Source organism: Brachyhypopomus gauderio, chromosome 13 (assembly GCF_052324685.1).
Source record: "Brachyhypopomus gauderio isolate BG-103 chromosome 13, BGAUD_0.2, whole genome shotgun sequence".
Taxonomy (NCBI): domain Eukaryota; kingdom Metazoa; phylum Chordata; class Actinopteri; order Gymnotiformes; family Hypopomidae; genus Brachyhypopomus; species Brachyhypopomus gauderio.
The window spans coordinates 12,058,813-12,080,060 of NC_135223.1; the positions used below are offsets into that span (position 1 = coordinate 12,058,813).

General features: G+C 44.3%; 2 protein-coding genes across 3 annotated transcripts; one reads left to right on the forward strand and one right to left on the reverse strand.

Annotated features, from left to right (window-relative positions):
* Positions 1-32: 32 nt before the first annotated feature.
* On the reverse strand, positions 33-10,096 carry dcun1d3 (defective in cullin neddylation 1 domain containing 3). 2 transcript variants are annotated; one of them, XM_076970946.1, is made up of 4 exons: positions 9,820-10,096; positions 5,644-5,731; positions 2,995-3,522; positions 33-1,326 (listed from the first exon to the last, which is right to left on the reverse strand). In XM_076970946.1, exons 3-4 carry the CDS (start codon positions 3,426-3,428, stop codon positions 777-779), a joined length of 984 nt encoding a protein of 327 aa, XP_076827061.1. In that variant the 5' UTR covers positions 3,429-3,522; positions 5,644-5,731; positions 9,820-10,096; the 3' UTR covers positions 33-776. The 2 variants fall into 2 exon arrangements, with proteins under 2 accessions (XP_076827061.1, XP_076827060.1); XM_076970945.1 differs by lacking the exon at positions 9,820-10,096 and adding an exon at positions 8,743-9,060.
* Positions 10,097-10,099: 3 nt separating this feature from the next.
* lyrm1 (LYR motif containing 1) lies at positions 10,100-10,997 on the forward strand. Its single transcript, XM_076970947.1, has 4 exons — positions 10,100-10,261; positions 10,344-10,404; positions 10,663-10,694; positions 10,799-10,997. Exons 1-4 carry the CDS (start codon positions 10,100-10,102, stop codon positions 10,910-10,912), a joined length of 369 nt encoding a protein of 122 aa, XP_076827062.1. The 3' UTR covers positions 10,913-10,997.
* The last annotated feature ends 10,251 nt before the right edge of the window (positions 10,998-21,248 follow it).

Below are 21,248 nucleotides of genomic sequence, written 5' to 3' on the forward strand. Positions count from 1 at the left end.
TAAATAGAGCTGATGCGTTTCGTAGTCAACTGTCCAGTTTCACACATTTTATTTGTTATAAATTGTAGCATTTTATATAAAACCAGACAAAGTAATCTTAAATGAAGCCACTTTGAACAAGAAATTGTAAACTGCAAAAAAAAAAAAAAGAAAAAAAAAGTCACAGCAGACAAACCTGACTCCAAATGAACCTGCATCACAAAGAAAAGAGTGGTGAAGAGAAAGGAGATCTGTTTATCATCATCAGAACCAGAGATATGGTGCTAAATGTAACCGTTAAAAACCTGCCCTGGTCCCTCCCTCAGTATGACATCAGTTTCAACATTTTTACAGGCTTGGGCTCAAGCTTAACAATAAGCCAATACGTTTCCCTTCTTATAAACGTTACCCAGTTATTCGGTGACAAGTTCCAATGCTGCCAGGGAAACAGGGATGTTTGGTGTATTTTGACATGGGAATCATGATAGACGTGTGGCATTTGAACAGAACTTTTAAAAATACCGGCAATAATAATATTAATAATAATAATAATAAAAAGAAAAAATAACTTAAATACAAGTGCTTAAAAACACAATTTAGATTTTGGAGCCCTTTCAATAAAATAAATCAGAGTCAGGGGATATTAGGACGCCCATCCCAGCAAAGCCTAAAAATAGAAATTCATCACCATCATCATTATAATGAAATAAGAACGGATAGCAAGGGTCTCTGTAATACTAGCATCCACCCCCAACACTTCACAGTCACAGGCTACCACTTTCCATCATGCCTTGCCCTCAGGGCCCACCCCATGCAGAGGCCTCCATGCAGTCCGTGGTGGGGTCTGTCTCCACCCCGTGTTGCTCTAGCTCCTCCTCTTCCTCCTGTTCCTCCTCTCTTCTCCTCCTCTCTTCCTGTTCCGCCCTCTCCCGCCGTCTCCTTTCCGTCTCCCACTCAACGAACGAGTCGAAGAGGCTGGGCCAGGCCTCGTCCTCGCTGTAGTTGCCCAGGTCTGGCCCAATGCTCTGTGTGAAGTTCAGGAACATGTTCCAGGTGTCTCGCGAGATGCCGCGGACACCGCACGGGTTCTCCGACAGGAAGTCCAGCCAGCGCTCGAGCACGGGAGGCGTGTCCAGGGTGAAGACCAGCCTCCAGAGAGCAATGGCGATGGAGCGTTGCAATGAGCGTTGGCCCTCGTCTGCGTCGAGGCCGAATTGGAAGGTGAAGCGATACAGGTCCTTGAAGCTCTCCTCCCCACGCGACTCCTCCATCAGGGCAGAGAATCGCAGACAGATGCCCTGTAGACTGTCTGCCTGGATCGCTCTACAGCCTTCCACAAACTCCTTTCTGCTCACAGTGAGAGAGAAAGAGAGAGAATGAGGGATACCGTACTACCAAGCAATTACCAAGCAACTCACTCAACCCTAATACTGCCAATGAGATGAGATCACCCAGAGAGAGATGGAAAGGGGGGGAGGGAGAGAGAAAAGTGGTTCATCTCTATAAACACTATAAAATTATTAATAATTGTAATGCCAACTCACATAAACACAGACACACACACAGGCACACAACATCTGCCACAGAGAAGAAGTGATATAGGTATCTGGAGAGTTAGATGAGCTGGCTCCCCGTATCCCCATTAGCTATGGACGCAGCAGCAGGAGTTACCACCTGCAGGGACAGCGGGGTCGGCCCTTATTTCAACCAGTCAGAAGCACAAAATGATCATTTTGAACCAATCAATTAGAAGACTGGGACCAACTAATTAAAAGTACAATGAGGAGTGTGACAAGGAGTGTGACTGGAAGTGCTTAATTGGTTAAAGTGAAAGCCTGCAGTCACACCAACCATGTCAGATCAACGTGTAAGAACAAAGTTTGAACTTGTGCAGAAACACAGCATGGCTGTGGGGGGCGTGGCACTTCAAACCACTGCAGTGCAGATCAACACAGAGCCAGTCAAATAATCAAAACTATGAACTGAGCAGAACTGGGTGTCACAGTCCATTCCACCAGTCAGACCTGTGTTGGTCTAATTACAAAAAGAAGCTGGTAACAACTTGGGGAAACACAGCAGATAATTATTCCAACTGTTAGGATTGGGATTACAACTTCATCTAGAATTAAGGTTCCAAATTCATCTAGGGTTTAGTTTTATGTTCAGGGTAAGCCCAGGCTGTCTGTAATGTACAAGTCCCAACATGCATTCAGTCTGTGAAGTCTTGCAGGTGATTTGTCACAGTGATAAACAGTTTACCACTAGAACCCCCCCCCCCCCCCCCCCCCCCGGTCCTGCTCAAAGCCCTTTCTCTGGGCTGCAGAAAAGATGCAGCAACCTTTCCTCAAATCCACATGGAGAGGGGGATGGGGGGGGGGAGTGGGGAGGGTTCAGCTTCATTCAGCATTCCTTCACTTCCCATAGTTACTTCAGCGGCTGATATGGCAACACATGTATAACAGTGAGTCTGATTTGGTTTGCTCATTGGAATATCAACACATCAGCTATACCTGCAACCATGATTTGGTAGGACTGCACATTTGAATATAAGCACATAAGCTACAACTTCGTGACTCTGATTTGGGAGGAGTGCTCATTTGAATATCCACACATCATCTATAACTGCGTGATTTATTTGGTAGGAGTGGTTATTTGAACATCCAGTATTTGGATGAGGGCTAAGCACACACATGCTAATTTTATAACACATTAATGATTTAGTTAAAAGCCTGTGCTGCATTATATTTCATGTCGGTTCATACCAACGCTCCCTGCCATCTCCTGCAGCTCTCTCCCTGAGGGGAAATTTGCAGATATGCAACTTTCATACATGCAGAACCACCAGTCACTGAATGCTGAGTCTCAACTCATTACTCACTTTTACTGCTGTGCCACTTCTCTGGAGGATGGAGCCAAATTGGGATATGTTGTTCTCCCCAAGAATATGTGCACGTACGCACGCATGCAGACAGACACACACACACACACACACACACACACACTTTCACGCCTCACCGTGTAAACTTGCACATCGTAGCAGCCTGAAACTTCCATGCGAGCACAAGGACTTTGAACTCAGCGGGATCGACGTGCAGGTCGTCACAGAACCGCTCCATTCCCTCTTCCAAGATAGCATCCTCGTGTTCATCCTTATAGCACAGGAACATATCCTCTATCCGAGCCAAGGATAGCCCCTCCCCCTTGCATTCAGGCTCATCCCTCCTCACCTCCCCTGATGAGAGGGGCGGAGCCACAGATGTTTCCACTGTAACCTCTGGAGATTTGGTGCCATTGACATCGGCAGGGAACTTGGAATCCTCTTTGTGCCCGCCCCCGGTCCCACCCCCTCCGCCTCCTTTCTTCCCATGCGACTTCCCAGCATCCTTTTCACCACTCTTGCTGCCCAGAGAGGAAGTGGGGTTTTTGCACTTGGTCACGCACTGCCCCATGGCGTCCCGCTGGTGTCCCTCTGTCCCCTCAGGCCTGCTGGGCTCCTGCTGCACACCTCTGCTCCACCAGCCACCCGAGAGCAGTCACCATGCCCTGAAGAATCAAGGAGTCAGAATCACTCACCGTTCACCAATGAATAAGAACAAGACGGAATTACTGTGTCAGATTCTGTTACCAGAATCTGCTAATCAAAATGAGAGATTCAGGTGCAGTCAATGTACTCTAGTAAATCAGAAATAAGTGAATAAGAAACATTGACCATGCATTAATGAAATCAAAACCGAGAAAAATAATCAGTCGCTATGCTTTAACAAATTAGAATAAGAATCTAGAATCTATCTCCTAATTAGGGCTGGGCGACATGAAGATCAAATATTTCATATGATTTCAACCAAACATGTTGCGATAGCAATAGAAATAAAGTAGTTTATAAAATAGGGCATTAAAACCAAAAACAAAGTTGTGTGAACGCTGTGACTGAAAACTACAGAGCACTGATCTGATCTGGACCACCACCACCACCACCACCACAGAACAAGTATCTGGACCATCTGAGAGTCACTTTTCTCAGAACACCCAATACAAGGAATCTGATTTATTATGGGATTCATTTGCATATTCCAGTTTTCTGTGATATTAGTATCACAAATGCAAATAACAATAATAAACAATGGACAATGGGACACCAAACTTCATTGTTCCAACCTCCTGGAGGTGTTGTGGGCTTAATGAAACACCACTGAGGCGAGGGGCCTATCTGATGACCCCTGGGAGGAGTTGTGGGTGCTGGTATGATGAGAGTAAGCAGGCCCCTGCATGAAGCTCTAAATGCACAGGATATTTTTACTTCTTATCCTGCGTATTTGCACAATTAACAAAAGCAAAGTAAGAAAGCACTTGCGCTGTACATATGAAGAATTTAAACTAGCGTCATCTCCAGATTATCACTAAATCACTGTGCACACTGATGCAATAGTTTACCTGAATGGCTAGTTTGCTCAGTCATGACTAGTTCTCCCTGGTGCCTGACTAAAGAATCAAGGCCTGCCCTGACAGGTGGGTAAATGTTTACTGTGCAAGTGTGGCACACCCTTCTGTCTGCTGGCTCCGCCCCCAGCGCAGGGCAACTCTCAGCGAGACGTCATATCCCGCTCACACACAGCTGCAGAACTGCCAGATCTCGCTCATAAGGAACAGCTCTCATCTGTGACGAGCTTCTTCAGTCCACACCTCTGAACAGCCATACAGGACAGTAAAACTGCTGTTCCCGTAACCCAAAGAACCTCAATGACCAGATCACCATACTTACTCCAGTGGGGGAGCTGCTGAAGAAAACCAAGAGAGCACCAACACACTTCTAAACAGAGCCTATAAAACCTCATTAAATATTTACTAAATAAACAAAATTACTGAAATATGTTACCCATTACCACAGCCTCCTAACAACTGAAACATCTGAGGCCCAGTTTAGTAAGCAGAGCACTGGGCAGCTGTGGGCGTGTGCAGAGTGGAGGCGGAGCTGTGGGCGTGTGCAACAGAGTGGAGGCGGAGCTTCTGCAGCTCCATGACCTCAGCACTAACTGCTCTCATCCCATCACTGTTACCACCAAAATTCAAATGGCAGAATTCTCTGCTAGCTTAGTTTGTTTTGAAAACAATTACACATATATGTTTTCAGTGTTGCACAGTGATTTCAGTTTTCCACCTTTGCAGCTTCTGCTGCACATATTTACGTCAACAAATAAATAAACGTACATAAACATACTTAACAGTTCATGCTCTTTCTAGTCTAGGCTAATGCAGAATAGATAAGAAAAAAAAAAGTTATACAACCTAATGACTGTTTTGATTTATACATCGAATCAGAACTATAATGTTTCTCAATCTGTGTAATACTGAATGCATCTCTCACACATGCTCTCTCAAACACGAGCACGCTCACTCCCATACACACATTTCTGCTGTGCAGGTACATTATTTATTTATCCATGTCCTCAACATGCAGTGTGGTGGTAAGCCCCCAAACCAGCTGAGCAGCCCACAGCTATCCCCACACACACCAGGCTTCTAGAACGTGCAGAAGAATGCTAGAACTACAGAGCGATCCTCAACACTCTCAGAATGTGGTCCTTACCATGGAAACTCCAGTGTAAACAACACGGACCATTCAAGAATGGGTCTGTCACTTTGGAAACTGTAGCAGGGAGAACTCACCCAAGGTTCTGAGACCCGGACAGTGGTGTCATCTGAGAGAGGTCCATTTCCAGGACCTTAGCATCCGCTAGGGTTAGGGTCCGCTAGTCTGACAACAAGGGACAAAAAGAAGAAAGTGAACCAACAGAAAGTGATATTGCTCTCTCATGCTTACACACACACACACACACACACACACACACACACACACACACACACACACACACACACACACTTTGTTCTGTGTGCTTTAGAAACAGTGGAGATGATGAGCATATTGACTTATAATGAGTGCTATGTACTGCTGAGACATCAGCGAGAATGCTGCAGTGCCACCCACACACCCCTCTCCACCCCCAGACACGTAGCTCACCTACACCACCCACACACCCCTCTCCACCCCCAGACATGTAGCTCACCTACACCACCCACACACCCCTCTCCACCCCCAGACACGTAGCTCACCTACACCACCCACACACCCCTCTCCACCCCAGACACGTGGCTCACCTACACCACCCACACACCCCTCTCCACCCCCAGACACGTGGCTCATCTACACCACCCACACACCCCTCTCCACCCCAGACACGTGGCTCACCTACACCACCCACACACCCCTCTCCACCCCCAGACACGTGGCTCATCTACACCACCCACACACCCCTCTCCTCCCCCAGACATGAAACTCACCTACACCACCCACACACCCCTCTCCACCCCAGACACGTAGCTCATCTACACCACCCACACACCCCTCTCCACCCCCAGACACGTAGCTCACCTACACCACCCACACACCCCTCTCCACCCCCAGACACGTAGCTCACCTACGCCACCCACACACCACTCTCCCCCCAAGCATGTAGCTCACCTACACCACCCACACACCCCTCTCCACCTCCAGACTTGTAGCTCACCTACACCACCCACACACCCCTCTCCACCCCCAGACACGTAGCTCACCTACACCACCCACACACCCCTCTCCACCCCCAGACACGTAGCTCACCTACACCACCCACACACCCCTCTCCACCCCCAGACACGTGGCTCACCTACACCACCCACACCCCTCTCCACCCCCAGACACGTGGCTCACCTACACCACCCACACACCCCTCTCCACCCCCAGACACGTGGCTCACCTACACCACCCACACAGCCCTCTCCACCCCCAGACACGTGGCTCACCTACACCACCCACACACCCCTCTTCACCCCCAGACACGTGGCTCACCTACACCACCCACACACCCCTCTCCACCCCCAGACACGTAGCTCACCTACACCACCCACACACCCCTCTCCACCCCCAGACACGTAGCTCACCTACACCACCCACACACCCCTCTCCACCCCCAGACACGTAGCTCACCTACACCACCCACACACCCCTCTCCACCCCCAGACACGTAGCTCACCTACACCACCCACACACCCCTCTCCACCCCCAGACACGTAGCTCACCTACACCACCCACACACCCCTCTCCACCTCCAGACTTGTAGCTCACCTACACCACCCACACACCCCTCTCCACCCCAGACTTGTAGCTCACCTACACCACCCACACACCCCTCTCCACCCCCAGACACGTAGCTCAACTACACCACCCACACACCCCTCTCCACCCCCAGACATATAGCTCACCTACACCACCCACACACCCCTCTCCACCCCCAGACTTGTAGCTCACCTACACCACCCATACAGCACTCTCCATCTCCAGACATGAAGCTCACCTACACCACCCACACTGCCCTCTCTCCTCCCCCGGACATGTAGCTCACCTACACCACCCACACCCCTCTGCTCCCCCAGACATGAAGCTCACCTACACCACCCACACACCCCTCTTCACCTCCAGACTTGTAGCTTATCTACAATACCCACACCCCCCCCTCTCCACCCCCGGACATGTCGCTCACCTACACACCCCTCTCTCCACCCCCGGATATGTCGCTCACCTACACCACCCACACCCCTCTCCACCCCCAGACACGTAGCTCATCTACACCACCCACACACCCCTCACCACTCCCCAGACACGTAGCTCACCTACACCACCCACACACCCCTCTCCACCCCAGACATGTAGCTCACCTACACCACCCACACACCCCTCTCCACCCCAGACATGTAGCTCACCTACACCACCCGCACAGGACTCTCCACCCCCCCAGACATGCAACTCACCAACACTACCCATACAGCACTCTCCACCCCCAGACACATAGCCCACCTACACCACCCGCAGACAAGAGCCCTGGCGCAAACAGGGCAATCTGTCCATCAGCAGAGTGACAGACCACAACAGCCAGAGTAAATCACACATGGTGCAGTGCATCAACACTGGAGCCCAGAAAGCAGCATCTTCTACTCACACTAATGACAAGCTACAGTCATCATAGCGTGCCAAAGAAATCTCTAAAATGTACAATTTAACATATAAAAACACTATGGAATGTGTTTTTATATGTGAAATTGTACATTTTAGATACATACATACAGTATTCTTGCACTTCGGAATGTTTTAATACAAATACTATAAAACTACAATCTGTGATTTAAGGATTGGCGAAGTGCAGCACCGGGAACACTCGGAGTGAACATGTCGGGGCAGGACACCGCACACACTCCACTGCAGGAGCCCGAGGGTCCAAACCTGCGCTCGGAAACTTGTTCCGTCCCTTCTCCTATGGGCTGCTCATGAATTACTCAAAGCTATGTGTGAGAGTGTAGCTGGAGTATCACCAAATCTCTGTATCATTTTGATACTAGCAAGCTATCCAAGTCTCTTGTGAACTATCTAGTTTGTGGTCAGGTTTGGGTAAAAGATCCAACAACTGTTATTGAGACTAAAAGCCAAAGTACAGTAGCGTAAGCACGCGCTTCAAGCAGCGGTCTCCTAGCGACGGCGCTGCTCACCTCAGCTAGCACGCATCTAACGTTAGCTTAGCTAGTCAGCGTCTTAGTCTCAGCTACCTCAGCTTCCTAGTTCTTAAACCACTAACAGAGTTGGCCAAGTTCTACATAAATACTGGTAAAGTTGATACGAAAGTGACAGAAGCAACTACCAACAAGACCCGCTTAACTTTAAGCGACTTGGTAACTCACCTTTAGACTGATAGAAGTGATTTGGAGAATTTCATAGTGCGCATCGCCTCGATGTTTAGTTGCACACAGGCGAGCAGCCCTGGCGTATTTAATAAGGCTGCTAGCTGAAGTGCTAACCTACCACAAATCTCTTGTGTCACAATAAACACTTTGTTTTTTAAAGTGTCGTTACGCGCGCAGCTGCTTATATCGACATGCTGAAATTTCACTGTGCTATAAACTTAAATTAATAATATGATCGCGTTTGGTACATTAACCATTTCTTTGTGTTCCTCTTCTCCTGTTCTTAGTCAATGACTGAACATTATGGGAATTTTCCCTGCATCACTTCCTGTAGCTGGAGGATCGGCGAGTTCAATAACCGACATGAACTTCCCGATCACTGGAATGGATCGATATCAAATCTCTACACTCGCAGCTCGACTGATGCAGTGTTGTAACTAAACGTAAAAATAAATTAACTATTTTTATTCTATCTTTTGTGTCTCTTCCTAGAAGCATTTCTACGACTGCTCGTGCAATATTTATCAATTGTTTATTTTTACTATAATGATTATGCGTACGTGTTACGCGACTTTTTTCTATTAAAACATGGGTCGTGTGACGTGCGCATAACTTACGCATCTCTGACACGTCTGAACAAAGTCGCCAAACACGAAACGTCATCATTTATGCGACGCTGTGAACTAACTGAAATACACGGAGCATTGACAAGCTACTTCTGCAATTACATCAAATAAATGTTATCTAACTACCTAGCTAGTTTTTTTAGAAATATAATTTAACGAAGGTGGATAATTGGATTGTAACTATGCATTTGATGGGTTTAGGGCGTTCTTGCTAGTAAATGGGCTACGCCCTAATGCCAATAAGAGGTAAGCTAGCTTGTTATATGTCAATTTAGCTAAACAGTGGTTGGACTTGCAAGAGTGAGTTGCTGTTGTTTTGTTACAAACTTGGGTTTTCATTTTACACACACACATATATATATATATATATATATATATATATATATATATATATATATATATATATATATAGAGAGAGAGAGAGAGAGAGAGCTATGAAAATACTTACATTTGTAACGTGTTGTCGCTGATCAAGACATTTAACCAGCGCCGACTTCCCTTTTCCAAGCCACTGTCTTCATTATTACATTCCTTTGTGTGGCGTGTCCACGTGAATCTAACCAAAGCCCAGCCTTTACAACTCCTGTGTCAAATGTCAAGCATCGTGTCTCGTGACAGTAGCAGGACATAACCGCTTAATTAATCGTGGCGTGTTACAAACTGCATCAAACACTACCACCGTGTGCGAATCGCGTAATGTACGTGGTTTCTACTTTCCATAGTTCGGGATGATGACGGCAGCCACACGTATAGAGGTTTTGTCTTTGTACCGGCGCGTGCTTCGCATCGCGCGTGGCTGGCACGCTCAGTCGGACCTACCACGAGACACCGAGACCGAGAGGAAGTATATTGTTCAGGAGGCACGCGCTCTGTTTAGGCATAACGAAAAGGTAATGACCTTCATCAATTTTCCAATCCGAGTTCTCAATTTCAACATTTCACCTGGATAAATTTCTCTTTGGTCTCTGTCAGCTGACTGATCAAGAATCAATCAAAAAATGCATAGCTGAATGTGAAGCAAGAATAGACATAGGTGAGTCCTGAAATTATTCATTGATTCCACGTAACACAATTAACAATAACACGAATTCAACAGGGCTAAGGAATTTCATAAAGGAGGACTTTGCTTTTAAGCCAAATAAGATCACTTAAGCCAAAGGTCAACATTCTCTTCCCAGAATGCAGCTCGTCATTGTGGAGTTTAAGGATTTTTTAATTTAGTGAGGCATTTTGCAACTCCTCTGGCATTTATTAAGTGTTGAGATTCATCTTTCTTTATTTTGTATGACAGGAATGCATTACAGGAACCCATACCCAAGACCAGTAAGTCTGTCTAAAACAAATGCTATCTTCTACTCGAAACTGGTAACAATGCCTGAACCCCACTTGTTCAGGACTTGAAAGAGTAAATCTCTCCCTCTTCCCAGCTGTATCTTCCACCAATGGGTCTGGCAACTCAGAAGGGCAGAAGACTTCAAGCCCAGCAGAGACTGAGGAAGCAAGCCAAGCCTTTATACTTACAGTCACATGATGAGACATAGCACACACACACACATTGCTATATAAATTGCTTATAGATAGTTTTTTTATTTGCTCATAAATAAACTTAAGAGCATGAAAAATTAATGTAAAGTGTATTTATATACCCATGTAATAAGTATATACAAACCTCGAATATACTGTGTTTCTGTATATGTTTAAAGTTTACAGTACATTGTATTGGTTAAACCAAAATGACATTACCAGTATTTAGAATGGTATCATAAAAAACAGACAGAAAAATAGCTAAAGCTTCATTGTGTGAGTGCCTGCCCAACACACCTTCACAGAATCAGCTACATTCTGAAGAGCCAACATTAAAACGTGGAAGTAAAAAAGTACTTGTCCAGAGCAAGAGGAAGTACACCGATCAGGAGGCCCTCCGCCTAGCTAAGCAAAATCAGCAGCTGTGGTCACTCCCCATTTCTGAGCAGTGAATATACTTAGTACTTTGCATACTAATACTTAGTATTAGTATGCAATTAGCATACTCTAGAGACTTTTTGTAGGGGGGGGGGGGGGGGTAAAATGGAGACAAATTGACTATTATATCGCGATCGATTCTTAGTCTTGACTTGTAACTCCCGCGGTAGCCCAACTCAAAAGTAGTCCAAAAAACCGCACGCCGCGACCCCAGAATTTTTACCTGCAGCTGGATTTTCAAACCAGCCCAATTTGGCATGAAAACCACGAACCTGGCAACTATGCGCATGCCCAAAGCTGTCGCTGATGCCCCGCCCCATATTTATAGAGCGGGATGTAAATATAAATGCTTTTGTCTTCAGTGAAACACGAAAATAAATCACTGCATTTAACTCACACAGTCTCAGTCATTCTTCACCTCATTCATTCCTGCTAACTGCTACTCTTATACTAACATTTAACACAGCAAAAAAATTATTTATAAGTTAGATGCTGACATAGAAGTAGTAGTGAAGAGATGTAGCACTTGCCAAGAACATCGCAACGCACCTGCTTCAGCACCACTTCACCTGTGATAGTGGCCCAGCAAACCATGGCAAAGGTTGCACATCGATTATGCAGGACCTTTTATGGGTTTATGTTCTTGATTGTGATGGATGCATACTCTAAATGGATGGACGCTTACCCAGTACACTTGGCAACCTCAGCCAACACAACCAAGGATTACCTGAGATGATCGTGTCAGACAACGGCTCATGCTTTGTCAGTGCAGAGTTCTAACAGTTCCTCAGTAAAAATGGAATCGAACACATCACCTCAGCTCCATACCAGCCCTCCTCGAACGGCTGTGTGGAAAGGGCGGTCCAGACATTCAAGTCCATGATGAAGAAAGCAGGTGAGGGCACCATCCACACCAAGGTGTCGCGCTGTTTAGTTACTGCATAACACCGCAGTCCACCACAGGGCGGTTACCTGCTGAAATGTTGCAAGGCAGACGATTACGATCCACATTAGATATAGGACATCCAGATCTCAGAGCCAAAGTGGAGCGAAAACAGTACAGTCAAAAGAAACATGACAAGCACAGACAAGAGAGAAGTTTTCAAGTAGGTGACAAAGTAATTGCATGCAACTTCAGTTATGGGCCTAAATGGATTCCCGGTTTCGTCACCAAAGTCACAGGACCAGTGTCTTACAAGGTCATGTTAGGAGATGGAACTGTTGTGCGCAGGCATGTGGACCAGACTCAGGCAAGGCCTGAGGACAGAGGTTTCAAAGAACCTGAAACCTCAGAACCACCCACAGTGCCTGTGTCATTCCCTGACCCTGCTGCTGTCATCGTGAAGCCGGTAGCAGGGGGACAAAGCTGTATTCCAGAAGGACCTCTGCAAGACAACACAACACCACCAGTGTCTAGCATTCCATCCCCAGTTGCAGTGAACGAAACGCCACCACAACAATCAGCTGTACCTGTTCAACGGTCCCAAAGGACTGTGTCTAAACCTGCCTACCTGAAGGATTATGTGGAATAATAATAATAACACATACACACACACACACACACACACACAAACAAAAGAGTAATGTAATGTAATGGTTGTAACTTTATGTTGTAATGGTTATGGTAATTTCTTAACTGGTGTTATACTATAGTTGATATACTATACTTGGTGTCATTATAAACCAGTAAATGTGGTTCGTTTGGTAAGGTTACAGAAAAATTCAGTAATTTGTGTGTTATGTGTTAAGAAGGGGAAAGTAATAGCTTAAGGGGGGAGGAATGTAGTAAAGGGATGCACCGATACACATATTTTCACTTCCGATCCGATACTATCTGCCAATATCGATAATATTCCGATACCTCTGGTAACAGTCTTGTTCTTTCAAATTATACCAGCCACATGATAGATCAAAGTATACTGGCACAGGAAGCACTTAAGTAGAAGTTGCACTAAACCTAAAAAAATAGCCCATACATTTATGAGGACATACATTATCATCATCATTACTGTTAACAAATTACACGCAAGCAGGATTTCAAGTTGGCCTTCAATATTTATTCACCTCAGCAACCCATAATGGGTAAAACATTATCTTAACAAAACAAACAAATGAAGTGCAGCAGCACTATCTGAGATAACATAACATAACATAATTCACTTAAACATTAGCAGGTTCTTTTTGAGGAAGATTAGCATTTCTGCCCACTCTGCTGTCAGGCGATTTCTCTTTTCATCCATGATATTGGATGTTGTGCTGAAAAGTCTTTCACTTTCTACACTGGTTGCAGGGGCACTCAGGAACTTTGTGGCAACTGCAGCAAGGAGGGGAAACCGAGCATGGTGGGTTGCTTTGCATAGTTGGTTCCTTTAGGAACATCTGCATTTGTGTGACCACAGCCTGGGTACCTCCTGCAGGTTCATCATGCTCCTCCAAAAAATATTTTGTCATATAGACTGCTGAAACTGCTTTTCGTTGTGCCTGGAGGAACACCAGTGCTTGGCCCAGCTTCCATGCCAAATGAAACATTGAGTACAATTTATACAGCTGACAGGGACCCACCCACACACACACGCATTCCCCTTATCCAATTACTTTTAGTTTACATTAAGTTAAATGTCATTAAGAAATATTCACGTTAAAGTTAGGAATAAGTTAACACTTGATTCAGCAGGATTTAATTTTGATTAAATTGCTACAAAAATACCTCACCTGTCTTTGTATCGAGCATCCACTAAAGTGGTAACAGCATAGATGGCTCACATTCGATATTGCTGAAACGCTGGTTGACAGCTTGGAGGGGCATACTTTTCGTTGTTTTGATGCCACTGTCGGTACTGGTGTTCTCTGTGAGCAGGAGTTGTAAAATTGTGACGGCTGGAATTACTTCGGCTGCAGTGGAGGTTGCCGAGCTGATTTTCCTAGTTTACTGCTCGAAGGGCTCCAGCACAGCCGCTGTTTTTTCAAGCAAAGCCCAGTTATTGGCTGACAGTGTTGCTTGTAAATTGTGGTCGGCAGCATAGCAGTCCCACCAGGATTTTGCAGGCCTTTTTTGTGATTGTTGCGGGCTAAAATGTTTGATGTTGCGGGTGTTTTTCAAAATAATTGTGATGGAAGTTGCGGTGTGTTTTTGCTTTTTTGTGAGTACATTGCAATAGGGAGTAAATGTTGTATGGTTTCCTCTATTTAGTAGTCCATTTTAATTATCTATTTACCTATTTATTCAGGGTTGCCAACTTTTCAAGATCGCAGACTCTCGCTGCGCAGACCCTCGCTGTGCAGACCCTCGCTATGCAGACCCTCACTGCTTGTGTGCGCTGCAGTGACTTCGCGGGCTACCGTTGCATTGTGGGGAATGTAGTGTTTGTGCGTGCAAAACACCATCGGGCGGCTGTGGCCTGCGGGCCGGTTTTAATAGTAATTAAATATCATCCAGGGGGCCATAGATAATCAATTCGCGGGCCGGATCTGGCCCGCGGGCCTTGACTTTGACATATGTGCTCTATGTGGTATGAAATAGTTTGGGCAAGAATGATCCCTCTCAAGATTTTGTATGCCCCGCCCCCTGAAACACAGGTGTTGGGACAGAGAATGCACAATGATCCCTCTCACTTTCTTGAAATAATCCCTCGAAGTGCAACAGCTCGGTGGCAGAAATGGACTTTCTGTCTCTTAAAAGACTATAAAAAAACACTTGGAGTGGATGGGCTGGTACTAGAAATGTTAAACTTGTTGGAAATACATGTATGAACCCATCGTTGTGAAACAATAAAACACTGAAAAAAAAAAAAAAAAAACAGTTTATCCCCGCTTTCATGTAGTGTACCGGGATACTGCTTTTCCCAATCTTTTGCCGTTATTTTCGTCACTCATGCTGCTTTCAGTCTGCTCCTCTTGAACGTATATGCGGGAGTTTGTCGACGTCACATCAAGACATTAGTGATTGGTCAAATTTGCGGGAAAGTTGCGGTGATTGGCTGAAGTTGCAACACCGCCCTGAATTCACGGGGTTTGCTTGAATTTGCGTTGAAGTTGCAAATCGCAACATCACGAATTTCTGGAGGGTCTGGCATAGGCACAGAGGGATCGTTTCTCTTTCAGGATGCTCTTGATCATATAGAAGGAACTATGCCATCTAGTTTGCACATCTTGAACCAGGCGAGAAGGGCTCGTCATTATTCCCACACCTTGCATTTCACGCTGCAGGTCTTCCAAGCGAGACTATGCAAGTTGTGAATGCTTGAAGTGTGCTAAGATCTTTCAGCTGTTTGTTAAGGCATCGCTAACGCTGCGCTGTGATATTAGCCCCTCGTTCACAACGAGCTGCAGCGAATGAGCAAAACAGCCAAGGTTAGAAACTGACATGTCTTGCATCGCAGCCTTCATGTTGCTCGCGTTGTCCCGTATAATTACATGCACCTTTTCTAGTGGGATCCCCCAGTGATTTAGCATTTCTGTAATGGATGCTGAAATTGTTGCACGATTGTGGGAGCCTCTGCACTTTTTTACTTGGAGCACGGCACAACAGCCTGTATGTGTCGCGGCCAATCCAGTGCACTGTAAGACTGATCAGTGACATCGGGCAGACATCTGACGTCCAAATGTCTGTGGTAAAGCTCAGATTTGGGACTCCCTTTAACTTGTCGGCTAACTTAGTTGACACTTGGTTGTAAAGTTTAGGTAGCGCAGTCTCTGACAAATATCTCCTCGATGGTATACTATATCTTGGCTGCAAGTATTCCATCAGGCTGCGAAAGCCTTCATTTTCGACAACTGATAATGGTCATCAAGTACAATGAAGTTCAGTACCTTCTCAGTGATCTCTTTAGCTTTCACATTGTCTGGTGAGAGTTTACCTTGTCTTTCGAATGACTGCAGAAGTGACTCCTGACGGCTAGTCTGTGCTTTCAGCCCCTTCATAGCTAAGAACTCATTGTGCTCTTTAGGGTGGTGCTTTTGCAGATGTTTTATTAGGTTCATAGTAGGCCTGTGTTGAAAAAATCGATTTTCCGATTCAGAATCGATTCGCATATGATGATCTGATAATCGATTCGTACGTCCAAAGATCGATTTTTTAGTGAACTTTTACCCCCGCCTCGTCACTGAATTCACACAGGCGTGCTCGGTCTAACTAACTGTAAAACAATATGGCGTCGGACAGTGCCGGTAACGACGATAGTCAAATCGGCAATCTAAAAGCAGAAGGACAGTTTATCCAGTGTCAGTTTACAGTTAGTCCATGTCACTGACAGTTTACCCAGTGTTTTTACAGTTTAAAAAAGTTTAAAATGTTCTTGTAACGTTGGGCGCAATGCGATGGACGAGTCAGAATCCTTTGCACATTCCAAATCGTTACGTTTATTACATTTACCGAAGCGCAGACAGCGCACATAAAACACGTTTACATAGAACATGTGTGACTCAAACTACGACGAGCACAGGACGCTGCGCGAACACACAAACCCCACGAGCCTCAGGTGAGACGGACTATCGCAAGACGCACCCGCACCCACGGAGATCTACAGACGCAGACGAGTAGACGCAGACAAACACACGCCCAAAAGGGAGGGGTCGGGGACCGTAATGTGACAGTTCTGTTCTTATATTCGCACTTTATAGAAAAATACACGTTTACATTTTATACTTTCAGTTTATTAAGTGTGAGCACTTTTAAAATAAAAATGCATTTGGTAGCAACAGCTTTTGGGTGAATTCTTAATTATTTCAATCATAATAATAATGCACTGGTTAGTGTCCCAGTAGGAGTCCACTGCTGCAGATATAGACACCTCAAAGATGTCCTCTGTATATTGTCCTGGATTACCTTTCTTGAAGGTAGATTTATGATGACCCTTTTCACCAGTCTTCCAGCCATCAGTAACTACCAACTACCAGTAACTATTTGCTAATTAATATCGATATAATACTAGTTTTAACACGTTGCTTCTGTACATAGTCAGGAAACAGCTCAAATACATTTGTAATAACACTAAACCCTGAATTGGATCGAATCGATTAAATCGGATTAAATCGAAATAAATCGATTCTTAATCTTCAGAATCGGAATCGGATCGATTCTTGGAATTTGAATCGATACCCAGCCCTAGTTCATAGTATTGTATGTCGCAATGGAGCATCCACCTTTGTGTACAACAGCTTTGCAAACATTACATGTTGCTGTATCCCTTTGCGGTGAATCAAGTAAAAAGTATTTCCATACAGCAGACATTTTGAGACGAAATGACTGTTAGCACTAACTACCCAGCCAAAGACCGTATGCTGAACTTTCGCTTGCTAGCTTGCTGCTAGCTTGTGTGGATCGGAAATCTTAACAGGGTGGATAGGAAATTTCCGATACGTGAATTACGTTGATATCGGAACCCGATACCGATACTGGATCAGATTGGCCCCATCCCTAATTGCAGAACATAAAATGTCCACCAAGTGGAACCCTTCCTCTTTAGTAACCCACTCAGGGAGTTTACTTATAGTGTTCTAAAAAGCAGAGGTGGGACCAAGTCAGTGTTTTGCAAGTCTCAAGTAAGTCCAAGTCTTTATACCTCAAGTCCTGAGTCAAGTCTCAAGCAAAGACACTCAAGTCAAGTCAAGTCTCGAGTCAAGACAGGCAACAGTCAAGTCAAGTCCCAAGTCTGAAACTTGGAATTTCAAGTCCTTTCGAGTCTTTTTTTTTTTTACCAATGTTGCAGGTATATTTTAAATGTAAATAATAGACATTATCTTTTTAAAATCTGTATTCTCCTCAAATCTTGATAAAACATGTGCAACTGAAAACACGAAGTATAAAAAAAAAAAAAAATTACACCTCTTTATTGCACAGTTCAATTTGTTAAACTTAGCTGCAAAAATATTCATACTTTAAACTACAATTTTCCAGAAATAAATATTATGTGAAAAAGTCATAAGTAGAACTCCATGTTCAAATAAAAAGTGCTGATATTTTCACAGTACAATACAAAGAACCATAACAGCATTTTCCCTCTCTTCTCTTATCTGGTTTCTTGGAGAACATGTGTGAGTGACACAAGACAAACAAATATAAGAACTGAACAATTAACAGGAATCTGCAACTTTAGACATTTCAGTAAACTATTCTGCATTGCATTTGCTGGCCAAAAGTCTGTATGTCATTTGTGCACGATGAATGATGTCCCCATAGCTGAAAACTCGCTCCACTTTTGTCAATATATTTTTTTCTCGACGTAGATGTCTTCAAATACACAATCCATGCTGAGATAGAACTGGATATTATGATGGTGACAGAGAGAGGCTCTCTTCCCCGAGTTCAGATACAGAACCCAGGGTTGCCAACTCTCACGCATTGAGCGTGAGACACACGCATTTGACCGTCTTCACACGCTCTCACGCCACACATCCGATTTCTCACGCCGGAAAAAAATCTAGTTTATTTACCTCTGATCCACATCTATGATTCAATGAGTTACTAGTTCGCTCTGGCACCAACCACTGGCGATCGATCGATCGCGATATAATACTTAATTTGTGTCCATTTTACACCCCGCCCGGTAAAAATTTACGTTCGCCAACCCCCCATTTGATTGGTTGTGCTGCAGCTCATGCACACACACACACGTACAGAGTGTGGAAAAGCAGAGGACTGGTCTGCGTCAGAAGGACGGAAATGAAATTAATGGGGCGCACTTTATAAATATTAATATGCGTTTTAAAATTTAGATTTGGGGTAAAAAAAATCAAGTCTTTGCAAGTAAACAGGTTCAAGTCCAATTCAAGTCCCAAGTTATTGGTGTAAAAGTCCAAGTCAAGTCTAAGTCTCTGAATATTTTTTCAAGTCAAGTCAAAAGTCTTAATATTAATGACTCGAGTCTGACTCGAGTCCAAGTCATGTGACTCGAGTCCCCACCTCTGCTAAAAAGGAACTCGGGGTCAGTTGCGCTGTACATGTAATGACGAATGTTATGTTCGAGTAAACGTCAACCATTACTTCACTCCTGTGTCCGTGTCCATCCTTATACTAACAAGGATATTACAGTTAGCGAGCAGGATGTCAGGAAGAGGAGGATTAAAGCACCTTTTCCATGTCCTGTTTAGAACTCCGGAACGTCTGCTTCACTTTCGCTTCCAATCCACATCCAATCAAATGAATCCCCTTTAAAGCTGAGCATGGACCAACAACACAGCGGAGTGACAATTTTGTCATGATAGTAAAAAATCAGAGATGAAACAGATATCATGGCAAAGAAATACGGAATTGTTTCATGTGCCAAACAGACCCTGCAAACCCATGCCGATTTCTAGATCTACCCCTGGTCCAAATTCTGCAGCCCTAAAATATGAAATTATCCTTAATTTTGCAAAAGAGGCAACAAAATTGTAATTGATTTGTTCAGTATGTCCACAAATGTCCAATACACGTTACTTCATCCCCTCAAAAAAAAAATCTTCTTCATTAATTCAAAATGACCAATTTAAACAATAACATATATAATTTCCTAAGAAAACACTACTGTTAATTTTTCAGCATTTTGTTCTGTTGCAGAATGTCTATAAAAGATTTTCACTTTTATTATGAATATCTGCATATTTGTTATGACATTCATCTCCTACATTGAATATGTGAATGCAATATAGCAGAAAAGCACTTTTTACGCAGCAGAACACTGAACAGACACACACGTACATAAATAACCATAAGCCAACCAACCAAGGAAAAGAGCAGTAGATGGCACCAAAGAAAAGAAACAAGCAAAATATACTACACTAAACTAACAAAGCAAGATATTACCTTACTAACAAAAATAAATAAATATATCATCTACTCTAACAAAATACATAGGCTATAAGGTGCCCGCCTCTATACTGGTGTTTCTAACAAAACATGCCTGCGTGGATGTTTATGCAAGTGCGCACATGCTCGGCTAAGCTCTTTCTCCAAGGTGGCGATTTTCTCACAACTCTAAACATGACCATTATATACAAAAGCCATCGCACAAGTCTTACATGAGAATCATGAAATGCAATCTTACAAAGGCCACTCCCAACTAGTCAGACAGAAATGCTCGCACTCCACAGCAACTTCGTCACGCAGATTATGAAGTCGAAGATCCACCCTCCTCATCCAAATTGTGACCTCCGATTGGTCGACAGGATCCACCAATAATGATGTAATCCACCTATTACACAGCAAAAATAACCGAAAGAAAAAACAACCACCAAACAAAATCGACAGTATACAGTTGTGATCAAATTTATTCAACCCCCAATGCTGCGAAGGGTTTTATGGAATTCAGTGCACATTTGTAATTGTGTTCATAATGAAATCTTACAAGGACTTGTTAAAGAACTAAATGCAACTAAGATAGCATCAATTTTTTTTGTCATAAAGTATTAAATGGCCTTTTTGTGATTTCTTCATTGACACAATTATTCAACCCCTTTACGACTACCACTCCTAAGAACAGAGGTTCATTCCAGTGTTTTCCATCAGGTATTGAAAACATCTGTGGATGTCAACGAGCAGCAATCAAGCATGATAAGCACCAATTAGGCAGATTTAAAAGGACTGTGATACTCAGCTCCTTCTAGACATCTACTAGTGTGTTTCCAAGCATGGTGAAGGCAAGAGAATGGTCCCAGAAGACAAGACAAGAGGTTATTGCTCTTCACAAGAATGGCAATGGATATAAAAAGATTGCGAAGTTGTTAAATATTCCAAGAGACACTATCGGAAGTATCATTCGCAAGTTCAAGTTAAAGGGCACAGTGGAAACGTTACCTGGTCGTGGCAGAAAGAAGATCCTGACCGCGACTGCTGTGCGCTACCTGAAGCGTAATGTGGAGAAAAATCCCTGCGTGACTGCTAAGGAACTGAAAAAAGACCTGTCAGATGTGGGCACTGAAGTTTCAGCTCAGACAATA

Coding starts and splice junctions, on each gene's coding strand:
- dcun1d3 (XM_076970946.1), bottom strand. CDS start 3,428: ATGGGGCAGTGCGTGACCAAGTGCAAAAACCCCACTTCCTCTCTGGGC. Junction 1,327..2,994: donor ACGATGTGCAAGTTTACACG/GTGAGGCGTGAA, acceptor CACTGTGAGCAG/AAAGGAGTTTGTGGAAGGCT.
- lyrm1 (XM_076970947.1), top strand. CDS start 10,100: ATGATGACGGCAGCCACACGTATAGAGGTTTTGTCTTTGTACCGGCGC. Junction 10,262..10,343: donor TGTTTAGGCATAACGAAAAG/GTAATGACCTTC, acceptor GGTCTCTGTCAG/CTGACTGATCAAGAATCAAT. Junction 10,405..10,662: donor TGAAGCAAGAATAGACATAG/GTGAGTCCTGAA, acceptor TTTGTATGACAG/GAATGCATTACAGGAACCCA.